Raw genomic sequence first — 22,247 nt, 5'->3', positions numbered from 1 at the left:
AGATGAATGTTGTTAAATATTAATGGATACTCCTGCAGAAGATTATGGCAGGTTGAAAGTTGTAGAAACTGAGTTTTGGATGCATTAAACACATAAGGTTACTTTTACCCCAATCAGAAATATAAGCCAGGTCATAAAATAGGTGTGCCAAAGCCTCATCCCTTGTTTCTTGCTGAGACAGACACTGTGACCAGAGAATGGAAAGGCGAAGGGTGGAATCATCAGCGTATGAGTGGATAGGGTTAGATGTACAGCTTAGAGGGTCGTTCATAGACAGCAGGAAGAGAGTTGGTGACAGGGCAGAACCCTGAGAGACAGCTATTGATAGCTCAAGGAGAAGCATGAAGGCCATTTACAACAGTAGCTATTGAACGACCAAAACGGGATCTAGAGATGAAGGCACAGATAGAAGGATAGAAACCATAAGAGGGCAGTTTGGATATTAAAAATTTGTGCCAGACTCTACTGAAGGCCTTTGAGATATCAAGTGCAATGGCAAAGTCTTCTCCAAGGTACTGAAAGGAGGATGACTTGGAGTCTGAAAGGTTGTTAGTGGTTATTGTGCCACTGTGGAATTAACCTTGCCTTGCACATGGATTTGTAACTCAGAGAGAACTTTAAGTCAGTCTCTTGGCCATATATGTTTTGGGCTGTAGTAGTATAACCTTAGGCTCCAGCACCTCAGAAAGGAGTAATAAGGGTTTAGATGTTACCATTTTAATATGTTTTTATAAATCCACATTATTTATTTGTTTAGAGTTTAGATTGCCCTATCAGTGGGTGTATAATGGCAGGGTAATTACAGTGCCATGGCATACATGGAGGGTGTCCCTGCACCTGTCCAGACAGGGTGCCCTTAGGCCACTGCCACAGCCACTGGCCATGGCTGGTGGGCTTTGGGTCCCAGGTCCCATGCCTGGACTTAGGACTTTGAAGGTAGGTGGGGCATAAGGTCTGTCTCCTCCTTTGCTTACTGTCTTTTGACAGAAATGAAAATTAAAAGCAATAACACTAACAAGAGAGATATAAGAAGTCCCAGTGATTGATGAACGGGGTGGCTTTAGGAGTGGCAGAGGATGCGTGCATCAGATACATGTATTTGCAGTAAGACAGATAGTGGAGAAGGCTTATGAGAAGGACTATAAGGTGTTCATGGCATTCGTGGATCTGGAAAACGCATACAACAAAGTAGACAGAGAAGGATTGTGGAAGGTTTTGCACGTGTACGGTGCTCTCTCTTGTATTTTGTTTTTCTCTTGGAAGGAACAGTTAATTGCGAGCTCGTTGCCTTTGGTTCCTTCTTCCTCACATTAAAAAAAAAAAAAAAAGATTGTAAGCTGCTAAGTGCTGTCAAGAGTGTTTATGATGGTAGTGAAGCATGTTTAAGGGTAAATGGGCATCTAAACGAATGGTTGACGATCAGTGTGGGCATTCCCATGGTTGTTCAGTACATATATGGATGAGTGATGAGAGGAGTAAAAACACAAGTACAGTAATGGAGAGAGGGATGGCATTGGTAATGAATGGTGTTGAATGGAATATCTCAAGTTTGTTGTATGCTGATGATGCAGTACTGCCTGCAAGTACTGGACAAGAACTTGGTAGACTAACGCAGAGTTTTGCTGATGTCTGTGAGCATCGTGTCTTGAGAGTAAATGTAGAAAAGAGTAAATTGATAGTAATTGAGAGAGAAGGTGACTCCTATTGTGATGTTACAGTGAATGGAGAGAGACTGGAAGTGGTGAGAGAGGTCAGATACCTGGGTACAGTGATAGAAAAGAGAGGAATATGTACAAAAGAAGTGGAAAGTTGCATGAGGCTTACATGAAGGAGTGTTAGTTCCAGCTTTAACATATGGATGTGAGACTATTGTGTGACATGAAAGAGTGAGGGCAGTGGAGATGGGACTAATGAGGAATGTATGTGGAGTACAGAAAGTGGATAGGATATGAAATAATGTGATTTGTGAAAGATATGGAGTGAGGAAGTCTGTGGACACCAGAATTGAAAAGAGTGTACGTAGATGGTATTGTCATGCGGAGAGGATGGATAACAATAGAGTGGTGAAGAAGGTATATCTGAGTGAATTTGAAGGAGGGAGGAGGTGAGGTAGGCCAAGGAGAAGGTGGAAGGATATGGTGGATGAGTGTGTGAGGAAGAGAGGTATGGAAGTCATTGAGGCTATAGGGGTCTGACAAGAGATCGAGCTGGCTGGATGAATGTTGTGAGAAGTGTATGATCAAGGATGTGACACCCCTTTTTAATGTGACCGCCCAGATTTACGCTATCAGATATGTTTATGTGAATCTGTTTTTGCTGTATCAGATAGAGCCAGGAACCCGGGGGCTTGAATGATGAGTGAATGGAAGCATGGCCCATTGGATTGGGAAAACTTTGACTGTCTGGACGTTTCTACTCCACCCTGCCCTAGGGTGGGAAAGGAAATCCGGATGAGATGATGGTGATGATGAGCATGTCTGGAAATCAGATCACCCAAGGGGTTCAGAGTGGCAGTGTGGAATGTGGGTAGTTTGAGGGATAAAGCAGGGGAAGTAGTAAAGACTCTGAGTAGGAGGTGGGTGAGTGTCTTTCATGTATAGTAAATCATGTTCAGGGGAGGGTCTGCTACAGTAGAATGATTGCCAGGAGGGACAGCAGGTACAGTATAAGCTATTATGGTAAGAAAGCCTCCCCCCACAACTCAGGGCATAGGGTTTACAGCTTGTTCCCGAGGCCCAGTAGTCTTCCAACATACCGTAGACCTCCACATGTCACCATTTCATTGCTGACACCCACCATTCATTTTGAATATGTTGGGGCTGTCTCATACAAGACTGGTGTGTTGGTATTAGCGGGGGTATTTTTACATCATGTCGATGGGTTTTCTGGTAGATCAGTAAAGTCTGCATTATGAAATACTTATCCTTAAACTTCCCTGGTCCAGCTGGGATTAGAACCCAGGGCCATTAGGGATGTGCCAAGAGTGTAATGAGAATGAATGAAAGCAGTATATCAGTGAAAATATTGTTTGGTAAACTCATTATTTCAGTTATAATGGCATATACTCCACAGGTTGGCTTGAATGATGTAGAAAAAGATAGATTCTGGGATGACTTGATATGTGTGGTTGGTGGTATGGGGGATGATAAGACTGTAGTTTAGGGAGGGAGCTCTAATGGTCATGTGGGTGAAGCAGCTCAAGTATATGAAGGGATACATGGGGGATGTGCGTATGGTATGAGGAATGCGAAACGGGAAAGGATACTCAGTTCTGGGAGGCAATGACTATGATTGTACATACATTTCAGGAAAAAGGAGTAGGTTGATTGCATATGAGTTTGGGGAAAATAGCAGCCTGCTGACTATTTCCTGGTCAGGAGGATTGAAAGGAGGTTGGTGAGGGTTGTTAAATATATAGGGAGCATTGAGTGTGTGCGGCATCATAAATTGCTAAGATATGTGACGTGGTGCTTAGGGAGTGGGTGGTGAAGAAGAGGACATATACACCTAGGAGGAAAATATGGAAGTTGAAAAACCAAGTAGTAAGGGATGCCTTCTGTAGCAAGAACAGGGAGCTCTTTATAGAAGTGTTAATGATTAGTACCCAGTATAGAGCTCTCAAGAACAATCTCTTCAGAGTTACTGATTCAGTGTGTGGATGGACTGAAGACATATGGTAACATGGTGGTGAGACGAGGATGTACAAGCTGCAGTTAGGGATAAAAGAAGACTTTTCTGGGGATGGGAAAGTGATGGTAACAAAGATGAATGCTTAACTGCCAAGCATAGGGCTAGAAAGGAGGCATACGAGGTAAAATCTGCATATCAGAGATTTTTACTGGGTAACGTAAATAGTATTGAATGGAAGAATATGGTATTTAAGGTGGCAGATCTGGGAAAACATGGATATCATAGGTGAGCAGTGTGTGAAAAATGATGAAGGAAGGTTAGTGGTAGAGAGTGAGGATATTAAAGACGCCAGGAGAGAACATTATAACTAGCCGTTGAATGAGGAGTTTGACTGGAACAGGGAAGGTTTGAAGTCAGCAGATCCAGTGTTTGGCCCTTGGCATTTGATTGATGCTGCTTCTTTGAGCAGGGCAATAGGCAGGATGCAGGTGGGGAAGGCAGCAGGTGTGTGTGGGTTGACGGCTGAAATGCTGAAGGACTCAGGAGATCAGGGGGTGGGTTTAATTACTGATTTGATAAATTTGAATACATACAATATATTGTATATGAGTTTGTTGTCCCAGATGACTGGCTGAAGAGTTTCATGGGAAATGTGTACACGGGAAAGGGTGATGCCCTGGAAAGAGGGAATAATGGAAACATAAAACTCTAGGACCTGATAATGACGGTAATGGAGAGTCATAAAAAGTATGATGAGGCAAAGAGTGAGTGTTGATGAGATACAGTTTGGGTTTATGTCAGGCAAAGGGACCACTGATGCCGGGTTCATTGTCCAACAGCTTCAGGAAAAATATATAGGAAAGAAAAGAGATCTATACTTTGTTTTTGTTAATTCAGAGAAGGCCTTTGACAGTCCCTAGAGAGGTGATGAAGTGGGCAGTGAGAAAGCTTATATGAATGAGGATGGTGCGAGATGGAGGAAGGGAGATTGATGGGAGAGGACAGGGTAACATGGAGGCAATCTGTTTGTGGCCATCCGCTCTGTGATTAAGGCATCTGGTGATAGGTAAATGGAGAGATAGATATACCTGGACTCATCCATGTGGCACTGATATCACTCCTTCAATACAGCTGAAGATCCGTGACGTACACCTGCGTTATGAGGACGACCGCAGTGTGCCTGGCCAAGTGTTCTCGTGTGGATTCACTGTTGATTTGCTTGAATTACAGAGCTCCGACCATCTCTGGATTCCACGGTAAGTTGCATGTGAGGGAATGAATATGTATGTATGTGTGCTTGTGTGTGCATAGATGTGTGCTTGGAGAGAGAGAGAGAGAGAGAGGCAGGAGGGGGGGGAGTGAAGAGGAAGGCTTAGGAATTGTTAACCCATTCATTATGATAGCGTCCTGTATTAATTCACACCACCATCATTCAGTGTTATATAACTGAAGGGAGACCTTTTGTTGTGAAGAGGTTAGAATCAAGTGCCCATTCACCCTTTCTTTACAGTATTCTTTTGTTTCCAGTAGACCATTACAATCAGTTTAAACCCTGCAAGCCAGGAACTTTTTTTTTTTTTTTTTTTTTTTTTTTTTTTTTTTTGCTACCAGACACTTTTACTCAACTTTGGACAGGCTTCTAGTAGTAAAGGGGTAAATGAAGGCTGTCAGTACCTCCTTCAGTTCTAAGTGACTCTCCAAAGTTGAATAAAATTAATTGGAGATAGCTGAAATTAATGACAAAACACTTTATTGGAGTGAATTAGTTAAGGAGAGATATCTCAGTGGAGGATTCAGGTGAAGAGAAAATGATAACGCATGATATTTCCCTAAGCGTGAGAGTCAGGGGGAGGGGGTTGTGTGTGTTTTTGTGTTTGTGTGTGTGTTTGTTTCAATTATCGTTTCATTTAGAAAGGCTCCAACATGCTTGCATGCATCGGTCTTGGTCACCTATTGGTGGCTGTCCATTCTGCTTGATCTCTGGTAGCCTCCTTATTCAGTCCTTTATCCCTGAGGTCACATTCTAAGACCTCGTCCCAGGTTTTTTTCGGTCTGTCTCTCACCGTGTTCACATATCTCACGTTCGACACCCAGATATCATCCCCTATCCTCTCCACATGCCCAAACCATCTCAATCTACCCCTCCTTATCACAACAGCAGTACACTCCAATCCCATCCTTCCTCTGAACTCTTCCTTTGTAAACCAAGTCCCACCCAGGCCTCACATTCAAGGATGCACTGCACATCCATGTAACCATTGTCATTTCTGCATGTCTGAGCCTGCAAATATCCTCTTCCTTTACTACCCAGGTCTCACTACTATACAACATTACCCTCCTAACAAATGCTGCATACAAAGATCCTTTAGCACAGAGAGAGAGACCTCTCAATGTCAGGAGAGGCAATTGCTCCCTGAACTTCTTCCAACCATTGCTCACTCTAGCCATAGAGTTAGCTCCAGCCCCACATCCAGCACATGTCTCCCAAATAACAAAACTCTGCCACACACTGAAGAGATTCACCAGCAAGATCAATTCTATCATGCCTGACAATGTCCACATGCTCTCTCTGACACACTGCACACAAGAAATCATCATTTTCATGCACTCTACCTCTAATACTGTACCATTACACCTTTTATGCACCCACCTATCACAAACACTGCACAAGATGGAATTATTACCCATGCCCTTGAGGCAAACTACACATGGCCACTCTCCTTCTTTGACAGTACCGCCATCAGCCCTAGATACCATCACTTTTGTTTTATCTTCATTTACTCCCAAGCCTTTGTGCCCCATACCATCTCTCCATTTCCTAAATCTTTCCTCTGTGTCCCTTTCATTCTCTGCAATCAACACCAAATCATCGGCATTCATCGCCCATGGGAGTCCATTGTGTGAGTGTTTTATTTCTAGCTTAATTCCAGACTGTTTTATTTAGGTTGGTACTGTAAGACTTCCCCTGGTCTGTAGGTGCTAGTGAAATATCAAGAGAGGGGAGAGAGGAATAGGACGATGCTGTAAGATGTGTTGCTTTCCATTTTTGTAAACTGGTTGCTGAGGAGGGATACCTACACACGATAGCACTTTTATTACTGAACAACTCCTCTGTCGAGTTATACAAATGTCTCTAAACTCTCTCCCTACCTCCCAAAATGAGGATGGTGGATTGCAGGATGAGGGCAGCTTCAGCCTGGAGTCCACTCGGTTCATGTTTCAGCTAAGTGCGGGACCATAACTAATACTTCTATATCTGCTATTGCTACTACACTACTACTCTGTCAGTTATTTCTGGTTGGAGGTGACTTTTCAGTACAATATATAAAATAGTCAAAACATATACTATATTTGTGTTTTGATTTCACATATATACAGTACCCCCCTCCCCCCCCAAAAAAAAAAGAGTGGTTGGTTAATCCTGCAAGGTAAAGCCAGGATTTCAGGGGGTTGAATGGTGTGTGAATGAGTATCTGGCCCATTTCACTGAACATGGTATTAATAGTTTTTCCTTGTGGTGTGTTCTTTGCCCTGGCTTTCTGGAACTTTTTTTTTTTTTTTTTTTTTTTTTTTTTTTTTTTTTTTAATGCGAGGAAGAAGGAACCAAAGGCCATGAGCCCGCAGTAACAGTTCCCTCCAAGAGAAAAACAAAATACAATAGAGAGCCAAATTCAAGATCCGATCATTTTGAGATGCCTGGACACACTGCGTTTGAAAGACTGGAGATCATAGGCAGGAGGAAATACAGACAGAGGGAGACAGTTCCAGAGCTGACCTGTTGCATGAATGAAAGACTGGGAGTAACGGTTAACTCTTGCATTAGAGAGATGGACAGAAAAGGGATGAGAGTTTGCTGCCAGACGGGTGCTACGCGCCCGTCGTAGAGGTGGAGGAATGCAAGCAGACAGTTCAGAGGAGCAGTGACCATTAAAGTAGCGATAGAAAAGAGATAAAGATGCAACAGTGCGGCGAAGAGATAGAGGTTGAAGGGAGTCAGTAAGAGGAGGAGAGTTAATGAGACGAAAAGCCTTTGACTCCACCCTATTGAGAAGAGCTGTATGTGGGGAGCCTCCCCACACATGAGAGTCGTACTCCACACAGGGGCGGATAAAACCCCTGTATAGAGTCAACAATTGTGCAGGGGTAAAGAAAGAGCGGAGTCGGCTTAGCACACCCAATCTCTTGGAAGCAGATTTTACAAGAGATGTAATATGATCTTTCCAAGATAAGTCCCGAGTAAATGAAACCCCAAGCATGTTCAAGGATGATGCAGGATTAATCTGAATATTATTAAACATTAGTGGGTATACCTGTGGAAGATTTTGTCGGGTTGATAGGTGTAAGAACTGAGTCTTAGAAGCATTAAAGACAACCATATTATTTTTACCCCAGTCAGAGATATGAGCCAAGTCAGACATTAGGTGTGCCATAGCCTCATCCCTTGTTTCTTGAAGTAACTGTTGAGATGGGCGTTGCGGGAACCGAATGGAAAGGTGAAGGGTGGAGTCATCAGCGTATGAGTGGATAGGGTTAGATGTACAGCTTAGAAGATCATTGATGAATAAAAGGAAGAGAGTTGATGATAGGACAGAGCCCTGAGGAACACCACTGTTGATAGATCTAGGAGAAGAACGATGGCCGTCTACGACAGCAGCTATAGAACGACCAGAAAGGAAGCTAGCGATGAAGGTACAGATAGAAGGATAGAAACCGTAGGAGGGCAGTTTGGAAATTAAAGATTTATGCCAGACTCGATCGAAAGCCTTTGAGATGTCAAGTGCAATGGCAAAGCTTTCGCCAAAGTCCCGAAAGGAGGATGACCAGGAGTCTGAAAGGTAGGTGAGAAGATCGCCAGTGGAGCGTCCCTGACGGAACCCATACTGACGATCGGAAAGAAGGTTGTGATAGGAAAGATGCCTTAAAATTTTTTTATTAAGAATTGACTCGAAAACTTTTGAAATACAGGACGTTAAAGCAATTGGACGATAGTTGGAGGGTTGGGAGTGGTCACCCTTCTTTGGGACTGGCTGAATGAGAGCAAACTTCCAGCAAGAAGGAAAGGTACAAGTTGACAGACAAAGGCGAAATAGTTTGCCTAGGCAGGGTGTAAGCACAGAAGCACAGTTTTTGAGAACAACAGGAGGGACCCCATCAGGCCCATATGCCTTGTTAGTACTGAGGCCAGTAATGGCAGAAAATACATCAACTGAAGAAATTTTAATGTCAGCCATGAGGAAGTCAGAGGGGGGAAGTGATGGAGGAACAGCACCGGAATCGTCTAAGGTGGAATTGGAGGAGAAAGTCTGTGCGAAGAGATCTGCTTTATCAGTAGAAGAAATAGCTACAGAACCATCAGAGTAGAAAAGAGGAGGGAAGGATGATGAGGTAAAGTTGTTAGAAAGATTTTTGGCAAGGTGCCAGAAGGAGCGGGAAGAATTCGAGTTGGAGAGTTGAGAGCATTTAGTATGGATGAAATTATTTTTAGTAGAGCGAAGAACAGACTTAGCACGATTCCGGGCAGAAACGTAAAGATTATGTGATTCAGGGGTGGGTTGGCTCCGGTACCTTTTTGTAGGCCTTCTCCTTGTTGCGGACAGCATTAGAACAAGCGTGATTAAACCAAGGCTTTCTTGCGTTAGTCAAAGGGTATGAGAAAGGAATGTATGCTTCCATGCCCGAGAGAATAACCTCCGTAATGCGCAAGGCACACTCAGATGGCTCACGGCCATGGAAGCAATAATCATTCCAGGGAAAATCAAAGAAGTACTGCCTGAGGGCCTCCCAGTCCGCAGCTCCAAAATGCCAGAGACGACGTTTCCCTGGAGGGTCCGCAGGCCGTACTGGAGCGATAGGACAGGTTAAGGTAATAAGGTTGTGATCGGAGGAGCCCAACGGAGAGAAAAGATTAACAGAGTAAGCAGAAGGATTAGTTGTGAGGAAGAGGTCAAGTATGTTGGAGCTCTCTCCAAGGCGGTCAGGGATACGGGTAGGGTGCTGTACAAGCTGCTCTAGGTCATTAAGGATAGAAAAGATGTAGGCTTGTTCACCAGGTGGATCCGTGAAAGGAGAGGAGAGCCAAAGGTGGTGGTGAACATTGAAATCTCCAAGAATGGAGATTTCAGAGAAAGGAGAAATGGACAGAATGTGTTCCATCGTAGAAGTAAGATAGTCGAAGAATTTTTGATAGTCAGTAGAATTAGGGGATAAGTAAACAGCACAGATATATTTAGTCAGAGAATGACAGGAAAGCCGAAGCCAGAGAGTGGAGAATTCAGAAGAATCAAGTTCAGGAACACGAGAGCAAGATAAGTCGTTGCGTATGTATACACAACAGCCACCTTTGGCTTTGAAATGAGTATAGAGAAAGTAGGAGGATACAGAAAAGGGTTTGCTGTCAGTTGCCTCAGACAGCTGAGTCTCCGTTAGAAAAAGAAGGTGAGGTTTAGAGGAGGAGAGGTGGTGCTCAACAGAGCGAAAGTTAGATGAAAGGCCGCGAATGTTGCAGAAATGAAGAAGAAGAGAGTCAGACAGTGGTTCCAGGCACCTCGAGTCGTCACCGGGAGAGGGGCAGATGGCGGGGGCATTTATGGTCCCCCCCCTGGGGACTCCGAGGCTAGGTGAATTGACGCCATTTTGGTAAATTTTGAATAGGAAGTGTAGTGTGTACTGTGCATGTAGTTTGGTGAAGATAGATAGAGAAATTTGTACTGGAGAGCATGCTGGCCTACTCTCTGTGTAACTGAGACACTGAAAAAGTTCAGCAAAGGGGGATGGTCAGGAACTAGTCCTGAGGGCTGATGAAACGGGAGCTCCAGCACTCCCTGTCATCAGCTTTCCATCCACCTCGGGAGTACTGCCCTGCTCGACTGGTGCTACAGTCTACTCCACTACTTACCTTACTATGTCCTTAAGTGGGGAGGTCAGGATGATGATGATGAAACACCACACTGCATGAAATGGCAGAATGATAAACAGCATATGGAAATGTTGATTTGGTGGGTAAAGATACGTTACAGAAAGCAAGGGATAAAAATGACTGTGGGAGAACTACTCAGTAATGCACTCAGTGAAAAGCACTACACCACCTCACTCACTATTCAAGTCCCAGGAATCCTGACTCCACCTCACAGGTACATCTTTCACACATTATTTACTTAATAATATTTATGTTTGTCAGATTTTTTATATAGAGCTTGGGGTCTGCATAATTCATCAGGTATGCTGTTAATAGCCATCCCACATTTATGGCTGCTTTTGTTTTAGGATTCTGCCTCACCTCATTTTGCTAGGTGGAATAAGGTTTAGGATAATAATGATGGTGATAATTATGGTCGTTTAAAATGTCTGGGTTTTATATTGCTTACATATTACCATTTATACTTCACAAAAGTATTAACTTTTCATTGTGGTCCAATATCCATTATTTCTTAGTTTTGATTTGTGTATGGTGGTCATCTCCAGGGTGGCCTAATTTTTTTTTTTTTCTCTCTCCATCCATTGAGAGATTGAGCCAGGATTCCAGGGGCATGAATGATGTGTAAGCAATTGTGTAACCCATTTCAGTGGGCACACGGTTAGTAGTTCTCTCATGTTCATTCTTTTTCCTTTGTTTCTGGATCCTGCCTCACTCTTTAGGTGAAAAGTTAGGTCTGGGTGTTGGTGATGATGATGTTGATATGTCCTGTACACTTTCAGATTTGTGTATGGTGGTGACTCCAAGATGGCCTACAAACTGCTGGAGCTGAACAACATGGGTGTGTACTGGGACACCTCCACCACCATCTTCAGTGAAAACACATTGGAAGAGCTGGCGGTACGTGCCAAGTGACGGATAGCAGCACCTGGAATTGCTAGCAAACTTATGTAATCAGTTCCCTGTTGACATCGTTGTGCAGTGATACTGATGTAATCTAGGTTATACAAATATCCCATAGCTCTTGAGCCTGTCCCCCAAAAGGAGGATGGTGGACCGCAGGGGAAGGGCAGCTTCATCCTGCGCTCCGTTAGGTTCACATTTAAATGAGTCCGAGGCCATGGCAACAGCACCATAACAATACATCACATCATCCAGTTCTTATTGCTCCAGTAAGAGCATAGGACCAGGCTACTCAGTCCAGACATTACAGGCAAGAGTGACCAGTTGCATTTCCCTGAGTGGCATAATGTAAGCAGTAAACCTCACCCACCCTCAGAGGTAGACCCTTATTGATCACATCTAGTTGGAGACCATTAACTTCCTAGACCACCAGATATCTTTCGACAGGATAATTACTAACAAATGATGTAATAAAGGGTTTGCTGGATAACAGGAAATATTTAATTTGTCACTCAGTGTACACCTATGGATGGTGATTGCCCCCATCTACCACAGCAACAAATAATTTTTACGGGAGAGACAGGAAAGAGTATGCACAACCTTCCCATATCTCCTGTTCTTGCTGCAGAAATAAGTCTTAGTTGTGAGGAGAAAATTGTCTTAAATTGTTTTGTGATTCATCACCTACATAAGAGTTGGTGAAAAGAGATAGACCAAGTGCAGCATATACAGATAGATCAATTCTACTGGATTTTCATATGGCTGACATTGAGTTACAATTTAGATTTTGTATGGGTGGGACAGAGACAAAAGCAAGAGTGTAAATTATGTATGCAGCAATGCCTCATTACCCATTTTTGACATTCTTTTTTACTACAGTATTAAGTCCTCATTACTGTACAGAAAAAATTGACTGTGAACCTGTTAATCTGATGACATATTTCATATTTTAGTCTTGGTGCCACCGGATGATTTTTTCAATTTTGGAGTCTTATGTACTAAATGGGCAATTGAAAGCTATAAATTAACCCATTCAGTTCAGTAAACTATATCCTAAGTTGAATGAAATCATGTGGAAATAGAAGGAATATATGTTATCAGACCAAAGGGGTTAAAGTGTCATTGCTACTTTGAAAACCCAGTTAACCCTTCAAGACCGATGTCGCACGATCGTGCTTTTCTGTAATATGACACGCCAGCCTATCCAGCACGATCGATAAAGACATAAAAAAACTGGGGGAGGGTAACTCCGCCCCTTTGGTGACGTATATGGAATCAGACCAATGAGAGCTAGAGTGTCTGGGGTGGTATGGCATGATTGGCCCCCTAAGGAGGGGGAGAAGGAACCCCCCCCCACCACTGTCACTTTAACTCCCTCAGCCCCATTGCATCATCTCCACATTGTCCCCTCCCAACCAACCATACCCCAACATACCTCCTACAGCAGTGTGTGTGCATAGCAACCATTCTCCCCTCGCCTTCCTCTCCCTCCCTCCTCCCCTATCCCTCCTCCCATATCCCTCCTCCCCCTCTCCAGCCACACACACTCCACCTCCACTTTTCGCCTGGCTTGTTTTGTTGCTATGGGCATATGCCACACTGACATTTCATGCTTAGGGAACACTTCACATTGACATTAGTTATGTATACATAATTATTTACCATAAATAATGGATTTTCTGTACATTTTTTATTTTTGCCCATGGGGGGTGTGTAAATTCAGTCTCTTGAAATGTCGAAGAAAAATATTTACCTTGGTGATAGTCGAAAAATCGACCCTGTTTTGCAGCTGGAGGGACAGACCTGCTGAGTGAATTGCATACTTTAGGGGTTAATCATTATCCCAGTATGCTACTTGCAGTTGAATGGAGAAAATTTTGATAAGCAGAGCTGTGATTGATAATTGGATTTGGGTGCATATAGATTAGGATAAAGATGTGAGAATGTGCTGGAGTTGGACTTGATGAGTGAAGTCTATCTATCTATCTATCTACCTACAGCCAGCCATCATAATCCCATAAAGGGTGTACATTTGTCTTTTGAGTCAGTTGTTTTACAGGAGGGGGCACTAACTCTCCTCCAACCTACTTTTTTTGAGATGTTGGAAACACATGTGAGTTGGTTATATGGTTACCAACCAATACTGTAAATGGTTTCCTGGCTTACAGGAAACCATTAGGGTTGTCACCCAGTGTAAAACCACCTGAATGAGAAAGAAGACTAATAAAAAGTGACAGGAAAGGTGGGAAATTGGAAGAGAGGAGGGCAGACACAGAAAAAGAATGATAAAGGTGAAGGAAGAAGTAGGCAGCACTGCAGCGTGAGTGGATAATGGTTCCCACCACTTACCACAATGAGTGAAGTGCTGTATAGTATTTATGGATAGCCCTAATTTTACGACAGGGAAGTATTTTACCTTTTTCCACACAGTTTGCACTGTAAATTGGGAAAAAGTGGTAAATCATTTTTTTTAAATTTCTCTAAGTTTACTGTGGATTTACAGGGAAACTAAATTCTGTATTTAAAAAGTGGCAACAAGAATTTACTGTAGGATTCATGTGACTGACTACATTCTTTTCAGTTTGTTTGTTATTTGTTTAGCATGATAGCTGATTGTTTCAAACCAACATTTGTTGCAAGAACAAGTTAATCAGTTGAATCACACTGACTGGAAGACAGTTACCTGTGAGGTGGAGCCATTAACATTATATAAATGCTGAATGCCGAATGATTTTTTATGTATGACATATTTCACTATGCACTATTCATATTTTTGCAGTATGATGGATGAATGGATGAATATTTCTTCTCTTTGTGGACCCTACCCATCCCAGTTACTGTACTTGAAGGAGATATCCCATACACTGACTTACACACCATTTAAGTCCTTCACTTAATTTATAAAGGCTCATACATGCTTGCATGCATTGGCCCATGTTGCTTGATAGTCCCTGTGCATGCTGCTCGAGATGTAGCAGCCTCTCAATTCAGTGCCTTACCCCTGAGGTCATGCTCTGTGGTCCTGTCCCAAGTTTTTTTTTTTTTGTCTACCTCTCACAGCTCCATTCTCTTAGTATCCAGTTATGCCTTTGGGTCTATTATGTCGGATAATCAAGGGATTACTGTATGTAAAAATCCTTTCCTTGCAGAGCAACATGCAGTCATCTATTTGTAAACGTGATCATGAATATATCCTGTCTCCGGTGAGCGCCAAAGCATGTGTGAAGCGAAACCTTAGTGAGGTGCCACTGCGTTCTCGCTCATCCCCGCGCTTCACCTGTGACCTCAAGCTGGACAAATTCCCTCTCAGCCTCAGTGACTCACAGTACCGCCAGGCTGTCAGGTGGGTAAAGCTAAAGGTTAAAGTGGACACAGATGCCATGAATAGCTTAGCCACAGTGCTCAGTTCAGTTACTTGAACGTTTGAGCATCTAAAGAGATATTCATCCTCTCTCATGGGATACAAGGCCACTGTATGATTCAGTTTACTACAGTTAGGTTTTAGTGAAGGTTTTACCCATAGGTTTTACACTAGGTACTCATTCTGCCAACAAACCAATAAAGGGTGGATGAATACCTAAGTCAGGAGGCAACAGCTGCCTGCCCCAGGTTTGAAATCCTGGTGTTGTCTGGCTGATAGATGTAGCTAGCAGTACTTACCACTCAGCCAGCCTAATGTTGACAGTAATACGAGGTGTGATCAAAAAGTTCCAAGACTGCTCTTGTTGCGAATGAATAGAGTGCGGCACAGTCATGCGAGAGAGCAGGGGCGAGCAGTAACTTTCACGAGTCAGTGCGCTGCCAGTGTCATGCTGTCAGCACCAGAACCTGTGTTACATGTTTTTGTGACACATGCACGTGCTCATTTGCAATCTTTATGGACCTCAAACTTGAGCAGAGGGCAGACTTCAAATTCTGTGTCAAACTCAGAGATTGACAACAGAGACCCACGATATGCCTCAGCAGGCCTACAGCAATGAAGCAGTGAGCCAGGTGAGGTGTTTTGAGTGGCACTTGCGCTTCAAAAGGGACAGAACATCACTGGAAGATGGTGAGAGGGCGGGGCGACTCACCACAAGCAGAATCCCTTAAAATGTGGAAAAAAATTCGGCGAATTGTGCGTGAGGATTGTCGGATCATTACTTCATTGTCGTAGGCCTGCTGAAGCATTTCAAGGGTCTCTGTTGCAGATTTCCGGAGTTTGACACAGAATTTGCTGTTTGCTGTTTCAAGTTTGAGGTCCATAGTGAAGTCACAAATGAGCACATGCACATGGTCACAAAAATGCATGTAACAGTGGTCCTGATGTTGACAGCACAACCCCAAGTGGCATACTGACTCATGAAGGTTGCTGTTTGCCCCTGCTGTGCGCGAATGACCATGCCGCACTCCATTCATTTACAGCAGTAACAGTCTTGGAACTTTTTGATCATACCTCGGGTGTTTAATTAACTCTGCCACTGAGGTGCAAAAAGGTGCTACTGTTATGTCTCATGTATAGTCATTTCACACAGAGTTGTTTCATCTTTAAGTTTCTGATAAATTACCAACTCTTTTTCAGTTAAAATTGTTTTTCATTTATCCTAGAGTTGTTTTGAAATAAGGTATAAATGTTGTTTTGTTCGTGTAATCCCTCAGTTTTAAGTCAGAATCATGTCTCACGTATGGTAAGTTGTTTTTGCTTTAATTAACTTTACCATAATACACTTCCTTGACTTAAACCTCTTTGCTTCTAGAGTCTGATTTCTTGACCATCCCCTCATGCTGGTGGTGCTGGAGGTGTCTTTTCAGGTTCTAAAAATGTTTATTATTTTTTTTTCTCCTTTGGCACCTTTCTGTAGCATTATCACTGTTGCAGTGATAAACACTGGCCTTGTCTCTAGGGTTTACTCAACACAAAATCCATATAGCAAATCTGTAACAAAAGAGAGAAAACATTATAGGAATTACAAGCGCAAAACAAACATAAACAGCACTCACTGGCAGTTCTGCCCTGGCAGTTACTGCATTACAATGTATAACAGCATCTCCATAAGTATTACAATATCTGTGTTACTTAATAATAATAAAATGCCAATGATAAATAAATACCGAAACATACCTGTAATGGACATATCAATGAATTATGTAGAGTGCTCACAGCAGTACACCCAAACAACAACCATCTTTATCAGGGAGTAGACTGTAGCACCAGTTGATCAAGGCAGTACTCCCAAGGTGGATAGAAAACTGGTGACAGAGAGAGCTGGAACTCCTGTTTCATCAGCCCTTGGGACTAGATCCTGACCATCCCCCTTTGCTGAACTTTTTCGGTGTTTCAGTGAGACAGAGAGTAGGCCAGCATACTCTCAAATACAAGTTTCTCTAACTGTCAACACCAAACTACATGCACATTACACACTACCCTTCCTGTTCAAAATTTTAAAAAATGGCATTGTTCAACCAAGCCTCAGAGTCCCCTGGGGGGGGGGGAGACCATAAATACCTCCACTATCTGCCCCTCTCCTGGTGATGACTCAATGAGCTGCCTGGAACCACTGTCTGACTCACTTCTTCTTCATTATAGGTAGCTGTGAACCCCATACATTGTATTGTTCATAAAGGCTCCAGCATGCTTGCATGCATTGGCCTTAGTCACCTAATGGTGGCTGTCCATTCTGCTCAGTATCTGGCAACCTTCTTGTTTAGTCTTCTATCCCTGATGTCACACTCTATGACCTTGTCCCAGGTCTTTTTTGGTCTGCCTCTCACAACCCTACCCTCAGTGTTCACACCACTCACCCTTTGCACCCAATTATCCTCCGTCCTCTCAGCATGCCCAAACTATCTCATTCTACCCCTCCTTATCACAACACCAGTACATTTAAACCTTGCAGATTTTTTTTCTTCATTTTTCTGTGGACTGAATAGTAAAAGTAACTAAGACACAGTGACTCAGATTTATTAAAATTTACACTCCAAGGAAGAACACTAACTGAAGCCATACTTTCAGGTGGACCAAAGAGTATGACCATCTGAATAAGGCTCGGTTGTATCACAAGTGGCGGCCATCTTGCACTGTGAAGGAGAACCCATATGACTGGTGGCAGTATCCCATTCAGTGCCACCTTGATCGGATCCACCGCACCTATAGTGGACGCAACTGGGAGGCGGCAGGACAGCGTGCACGTGATATTGTGCGTTATGTGGATGTGTACTGTGAGCATTTGAAGAACCCGGCTACTGTGTTGACGGACCAAAAGGCACTCAAACTTCGAGTAGAAAAGGAGATGAACTTCAGTGAACTGCTTGCACTGAGGGAAATTGCCATGGCTAGGGTAGGAAGGGAGATGCAGGCTTCAGATGAACCCTGTATCACGACATCACCCATAGCATCACCCACAAGCCTGGCTTCCCAAGCCGGCCAGTCCACCTCCCCTACACAGAGTGGTGAGGGCCTGTTGCAACGGTGGTTCCCCACGTGGGGGGTCTGGTACGCAACAACAGCCCCCACTGTTGAACCCAGCACCTCTCACACACACACAGGCGACTTTCCCTCCCCACATCACACCGAACCCCAAGACATAGCTGGCAAAAGCAAGATACAAGAAGGAAAAGGAGGAGGAGGAGGGGGGTCACTGGAGGAAGAGATTCTGTATGTTCTCTCTGACTCCGTTGAGAACAATACGTTTATGAAGCGAGATGCAGTGTTCTGTCAGCTTAGCTTTACCCTGAAGCAGAGCACCTTCACTTTGTCATCACACACTACCCAAGATGACAAGGACAAGAAGTGAGTGTTGATTTACTTTATAAGAGAACAAGATATATGAGGTTAGTGCTTGTTTACTTTCCTATTTCCTCAGTACTCCATTAATGTATGTGTATGAGGCATCAGTATAGCATGAGATTGAAAATTTGAGAGTGATAATATATATATGTGTATGAGGCATCAGTATAGCATGAGATTGAAAATTTGAGAATGGGAGCTGTGGAAATAAAAATGTAATGGAATTTTTGTAGGTTGTGTGGCTAGGTTGGATGAGATAAATTTAGTACAGAAATACCAGAAGATATAGACGAAGGAAGTCATTAGATCAGCATGTAGGAATAGTTGTTAAATGGTATGGCTACAGAGGGAGATGAATAGAAATAAATTGGTGAATATGGGATGTGTGTACGGGTAGCTTGGAGGGAAGGAGAAGGCATGGAACACTAGGAAGAAAATAGCTTAGTGTGGCAAGTGAATTTGTGAACAAGCAAGATAAGGACATTGAGCAGGTAGAAACAGTGACAGACCAGAAAGTAATGGATGAAGTGTGAATGGAGATGCACAGTGCAAGGGATGCATCCCATTTTTAAGTTACCGGTACTTTTCAATAGAATGGTGTCTGCTGGAAGTCTTGGGAGAACGCCACAGTCAGATGAAGTGCATAGTGTGGATAATCTAGGCCTGTGGAGAGGAATAAAATAACTGAAGGCTTGAATGGACTTACAGCCCATTTCACTAGGCACTGTGTCGTTAGGTCTCCTACTTTTATGCCCTTCTTTTCCTACTGCTAGATCTTACCCACCCCATTTACAAGGGAGTTTTATTTATTTTTCATTGATGTTATTTTTTTATTTTTTATTTTTCAGCTAATCACAATTTGCCATGCACCTTGTAATTGCTATAAATTGTAACTACTGGTAACCTGATCAGAGCAATGTATGACTGTGTAACTTGGATATTGTTTACAATTTTGATGTTGCATGTCCATTGCTAGTAAATCATCATCATCATACTTATTGATCAATAATGGCATATTATGGGTATAGCATATTGTAATTTCCTTTGAAAATTTAGAAACCAGTTATTAGGCAGTACATTGTAAGTAAATATTATCATTATACTTATAACTAATTCAAACTGTATGTACGTTAACAGAACTGACCTGTTTGAGCTTGAACTGGCCAATGTGAAGATGGCATTAGAGTCTCGACCCAGAAGTAAATCATACAAGTTTGACATTGAACTGGGCTCACGTAACCTCAGGGACAAGGTAAGGAAACACGTATATTTATGCCTAGAAACCATTAGCCATCCTCACATTTGTTTGCCCTTTAACCTGGTGGCAGCTTTCCATGTATCACGATCATGTGTCATTTTCCTAGTCGTCCCGTGACCCAGAGGTCTCCACATATAACCTCATCCTATATCTTACTCATTCTGCTTTTGAACATTCTTCCATCAGCATTCACACCTGTGACTCTCCACAGCTAGTCATCCTCTTGTGTAATCTTTACTAATGGATTCGTGGTATTTATGAGTACTTTGTGCAGAGTACTTGCCTGGGAACAGTTGCTGCAGCTGAGAGAGAAAATAATAACAATACAATATCCCTTGAGGACAGGGGCGTGGGAAGCACGTAGGTTGCAAATGGTGATACAGTGTATAGTAAATATAATTACTTTCATTCATTCATTCATTCATTCATCATCTAATCCAGTGTTGCCCCATGAGGAGCATAGGAGCCTGGGGTGAGGCAATTGGTCCTGACATTTAAGATGAGAGTAACCAGCCTCACTCATCCCTGAGTGGCATTATGTGAGCATTAAACCTCAACCATCCCTTGGATGTAAACTTGCACCGCTTCAATCCGATTGGAGTGCCTTAATTGCCCACTAAACCACCAGGTGCCATAGTTTGGTTATATGGTTGCCACTCAGCATAGTACTGTAAATGGTTTCCTGGTGTACAGGAAACCATTTGGCTTGTCACTCAATGTAGAGTCACCTGTAGACAGAAGGAAGAGGAAAGAGTGAAGGAAAGACAGACTGAAGAGAAAGGATGGAAAGAAGGAATAGAGGAAACGACAGGCATCCGAGAGCAGCACTACATCGAGTGAATGGATGGTGAGCGCCCCCACCAACCACTAAGATATTATTTGTAGATATATATTAGTGGATCATTCATGACCTGTTCCTGGATTCCATCTGTAGGAGATGGTAGCTCCATGTTAATCATTTAAGTTTATTGTAACAAAAGTACTATGTTTAATTTAAATGATTGTAATAAGAGTGTGTGACTTTTTAAAAGCATTTTGCAGGAAATAAAAAAAATGGATTTGTCAGAAAGAGATCAAAGATAACAGTCTGTGTACAGTAATTGTGTTTTCTACAGGTAACACAGGATACTGCATTCCCACTGTTGGTGTCACCACAGAGCAGGACCCCAGTACCCACACTAACCCCGTCTGCTACGCTGTCCAGCCTGGCCCGCCCCTCAGTCATGTATGCCCGCCTCACCAGCATTGTGTCGCCCACACCGCCACCACAGGTTGAAGGACCGCTGTTCTCACTCACCTATGAGAGTCGGCCATTTAACTCAAAGGCTGACCACAGGTAAAGGAATGCTATTGTAATCTGTCATGTGATAACAAAATTCAGATATATGCTGTTTGTAAATTCATATACTGCATTATAACTTAGAGTATATGCCTTGGTAGAACAGTGATTATCAGTCAAGGGACATTGCCATTACATTATATACAATTTGCATGTAAAACTGGATTAGGAACATGTAAATCTTGTCTCAAGGATGACTGTGACACTTAAGGATTTTGCTTTAGGTGCTATAATATGATTTACTCTGAGAGTGCAGGGACCAAGTTACTCACCAAACTTAAATTATATCTACACAAAAGTCTTGGTTGGATCTCCTAAAGTTGTTGGTGGCAAACTGCCAGCAGAACCCTTTTTCAATCTGTTCCTCAAGTTAAACCTCTCACTGAACTAACCATCCACCTGTACAACTGATTTTGCTCCATCATACATATTGTAGGTGATTTTGAATATTCTACCGTCCAATTTATATACTGTACCAATATCACTTTCCACATAGACTCTGATATAATCTGTCTTATGCCATCTCAAAATGCAATAAGTGAAATTGGCAGTCGGCTTTAAAACTTCTTGTAATACAGGCAGACCCCGAGACGCGATACCCCAGCATAGCGATGGGGGTAGAAATACCACCCTGCCCCGCCGAATGATGGCCAGACCCCAGTATAATGATGGGTTTTGTTTTGTTATACTGATTTTAATTATATTTTATACTTAAATTTTGTGTTTAGTTTGATTTATAAACTGTTTTTAGACTTACATTAATGTGTTTAATCACAGGTGGGGTGAACCTTGTCATTTTGGAGCACAGTTTACTGAGTTTGATTTTTCCAGACGTATTTTTTGATTTCCAGATTTTATCTTTGGGTTTAGGTTAGTTATAAACTGCTTTTAGGCTTAATTTAACTTGTTTTAAAGCCATCTGGGGGTTTAAGTTAGCCAGACACTTGTTTGTGGGCTCATTTGGGGGTGTTTAGAACTTGGTTGGGGGGGAAACTCAAGGCTCAAAAACGCATCTAAGTACTTTACTTGTTAAATCTTCTCCAAGATATGATACTCCGCCAAGCGATGGGATTTTACTTTACCAATTGCATTGATCAACCGGGTATTGCCTGTACTGTATTTGTACTGTGCATTGCAAGATAATTGCTGAATATTGATGTTGCACTTTTGTACCTCAAGCACTTTTACCCCTGTAATGAGAGATTTGTGTTTTGGAAGTGCTGGAGGAGAGAAAAATTATTATTTGTCATCATCATCATCATCATCATCATTATTGTTGTCATTGTCATCATCATCATCATCATCATCATCATCATCACCACCCACTTTTCTCCTTGTCAGTGGAATGTGTTGGATAATAAACTAGTGAAAGGATAATATAAACGTACAGGAACCTGTCTTTAGAGTTACATTGGCCTGTTTGAAATGTGCCATATGC

General features: G+C 42.6%; 1 protein-coding gene across 1 annotated transcript in view; it reads left to right on the top strand.

The window, feature by feature from the left end:
• The window catches only part of LOC145389865 (intermembrane lipid transfer protein VPS13D-like), a 138,805-nt gene that overhangs the window by 5,747 nt on the left and 110,811 nt on the right, over window positions 1-22,247 (top strand). The window contains 6 exon segments of the mRNA XM_080264994.1: window positions 4,762-4,886; window positions 11,326-11,443; window positions 14,596-14,789; window positions 17,439-18,215; window positions 19,350-19,464; window positions 20,586-20,806. Coding sequence (XP_080121120.1) covers window positions 4,762-4,886; window positions 11,326-11,443; window positions 14,596-14,789; window positions 17,439-18,215; window positions 19,350-19,464; window positions 20,586-20,806 — 1,550 coding nt within the window.

Source organism: Coenobita brevimanus, unplaced genomic scaffold (assembly GCF_032717465.1).
Source record: "Coenobita brevimanus isolate Jiangsu-jjx unplaced genomic scaffold, ASM3271746v2 jjx.HiC_scaffold_2565, whole genome shotgun sequence".
In the NCBI taxonomy this organism is placed as follows: Eukaryota; Metazoa; Arthropoda; class Malacostraca; order Decapoda; family Coenobitidae; genus Coenobita; species Coenobita brevimanus.
The sequence above is the reverse complement of the archived record's forward strand: the minus strand, read 5'-3'. Positions and strand labels throughout refer to the sequence as shown.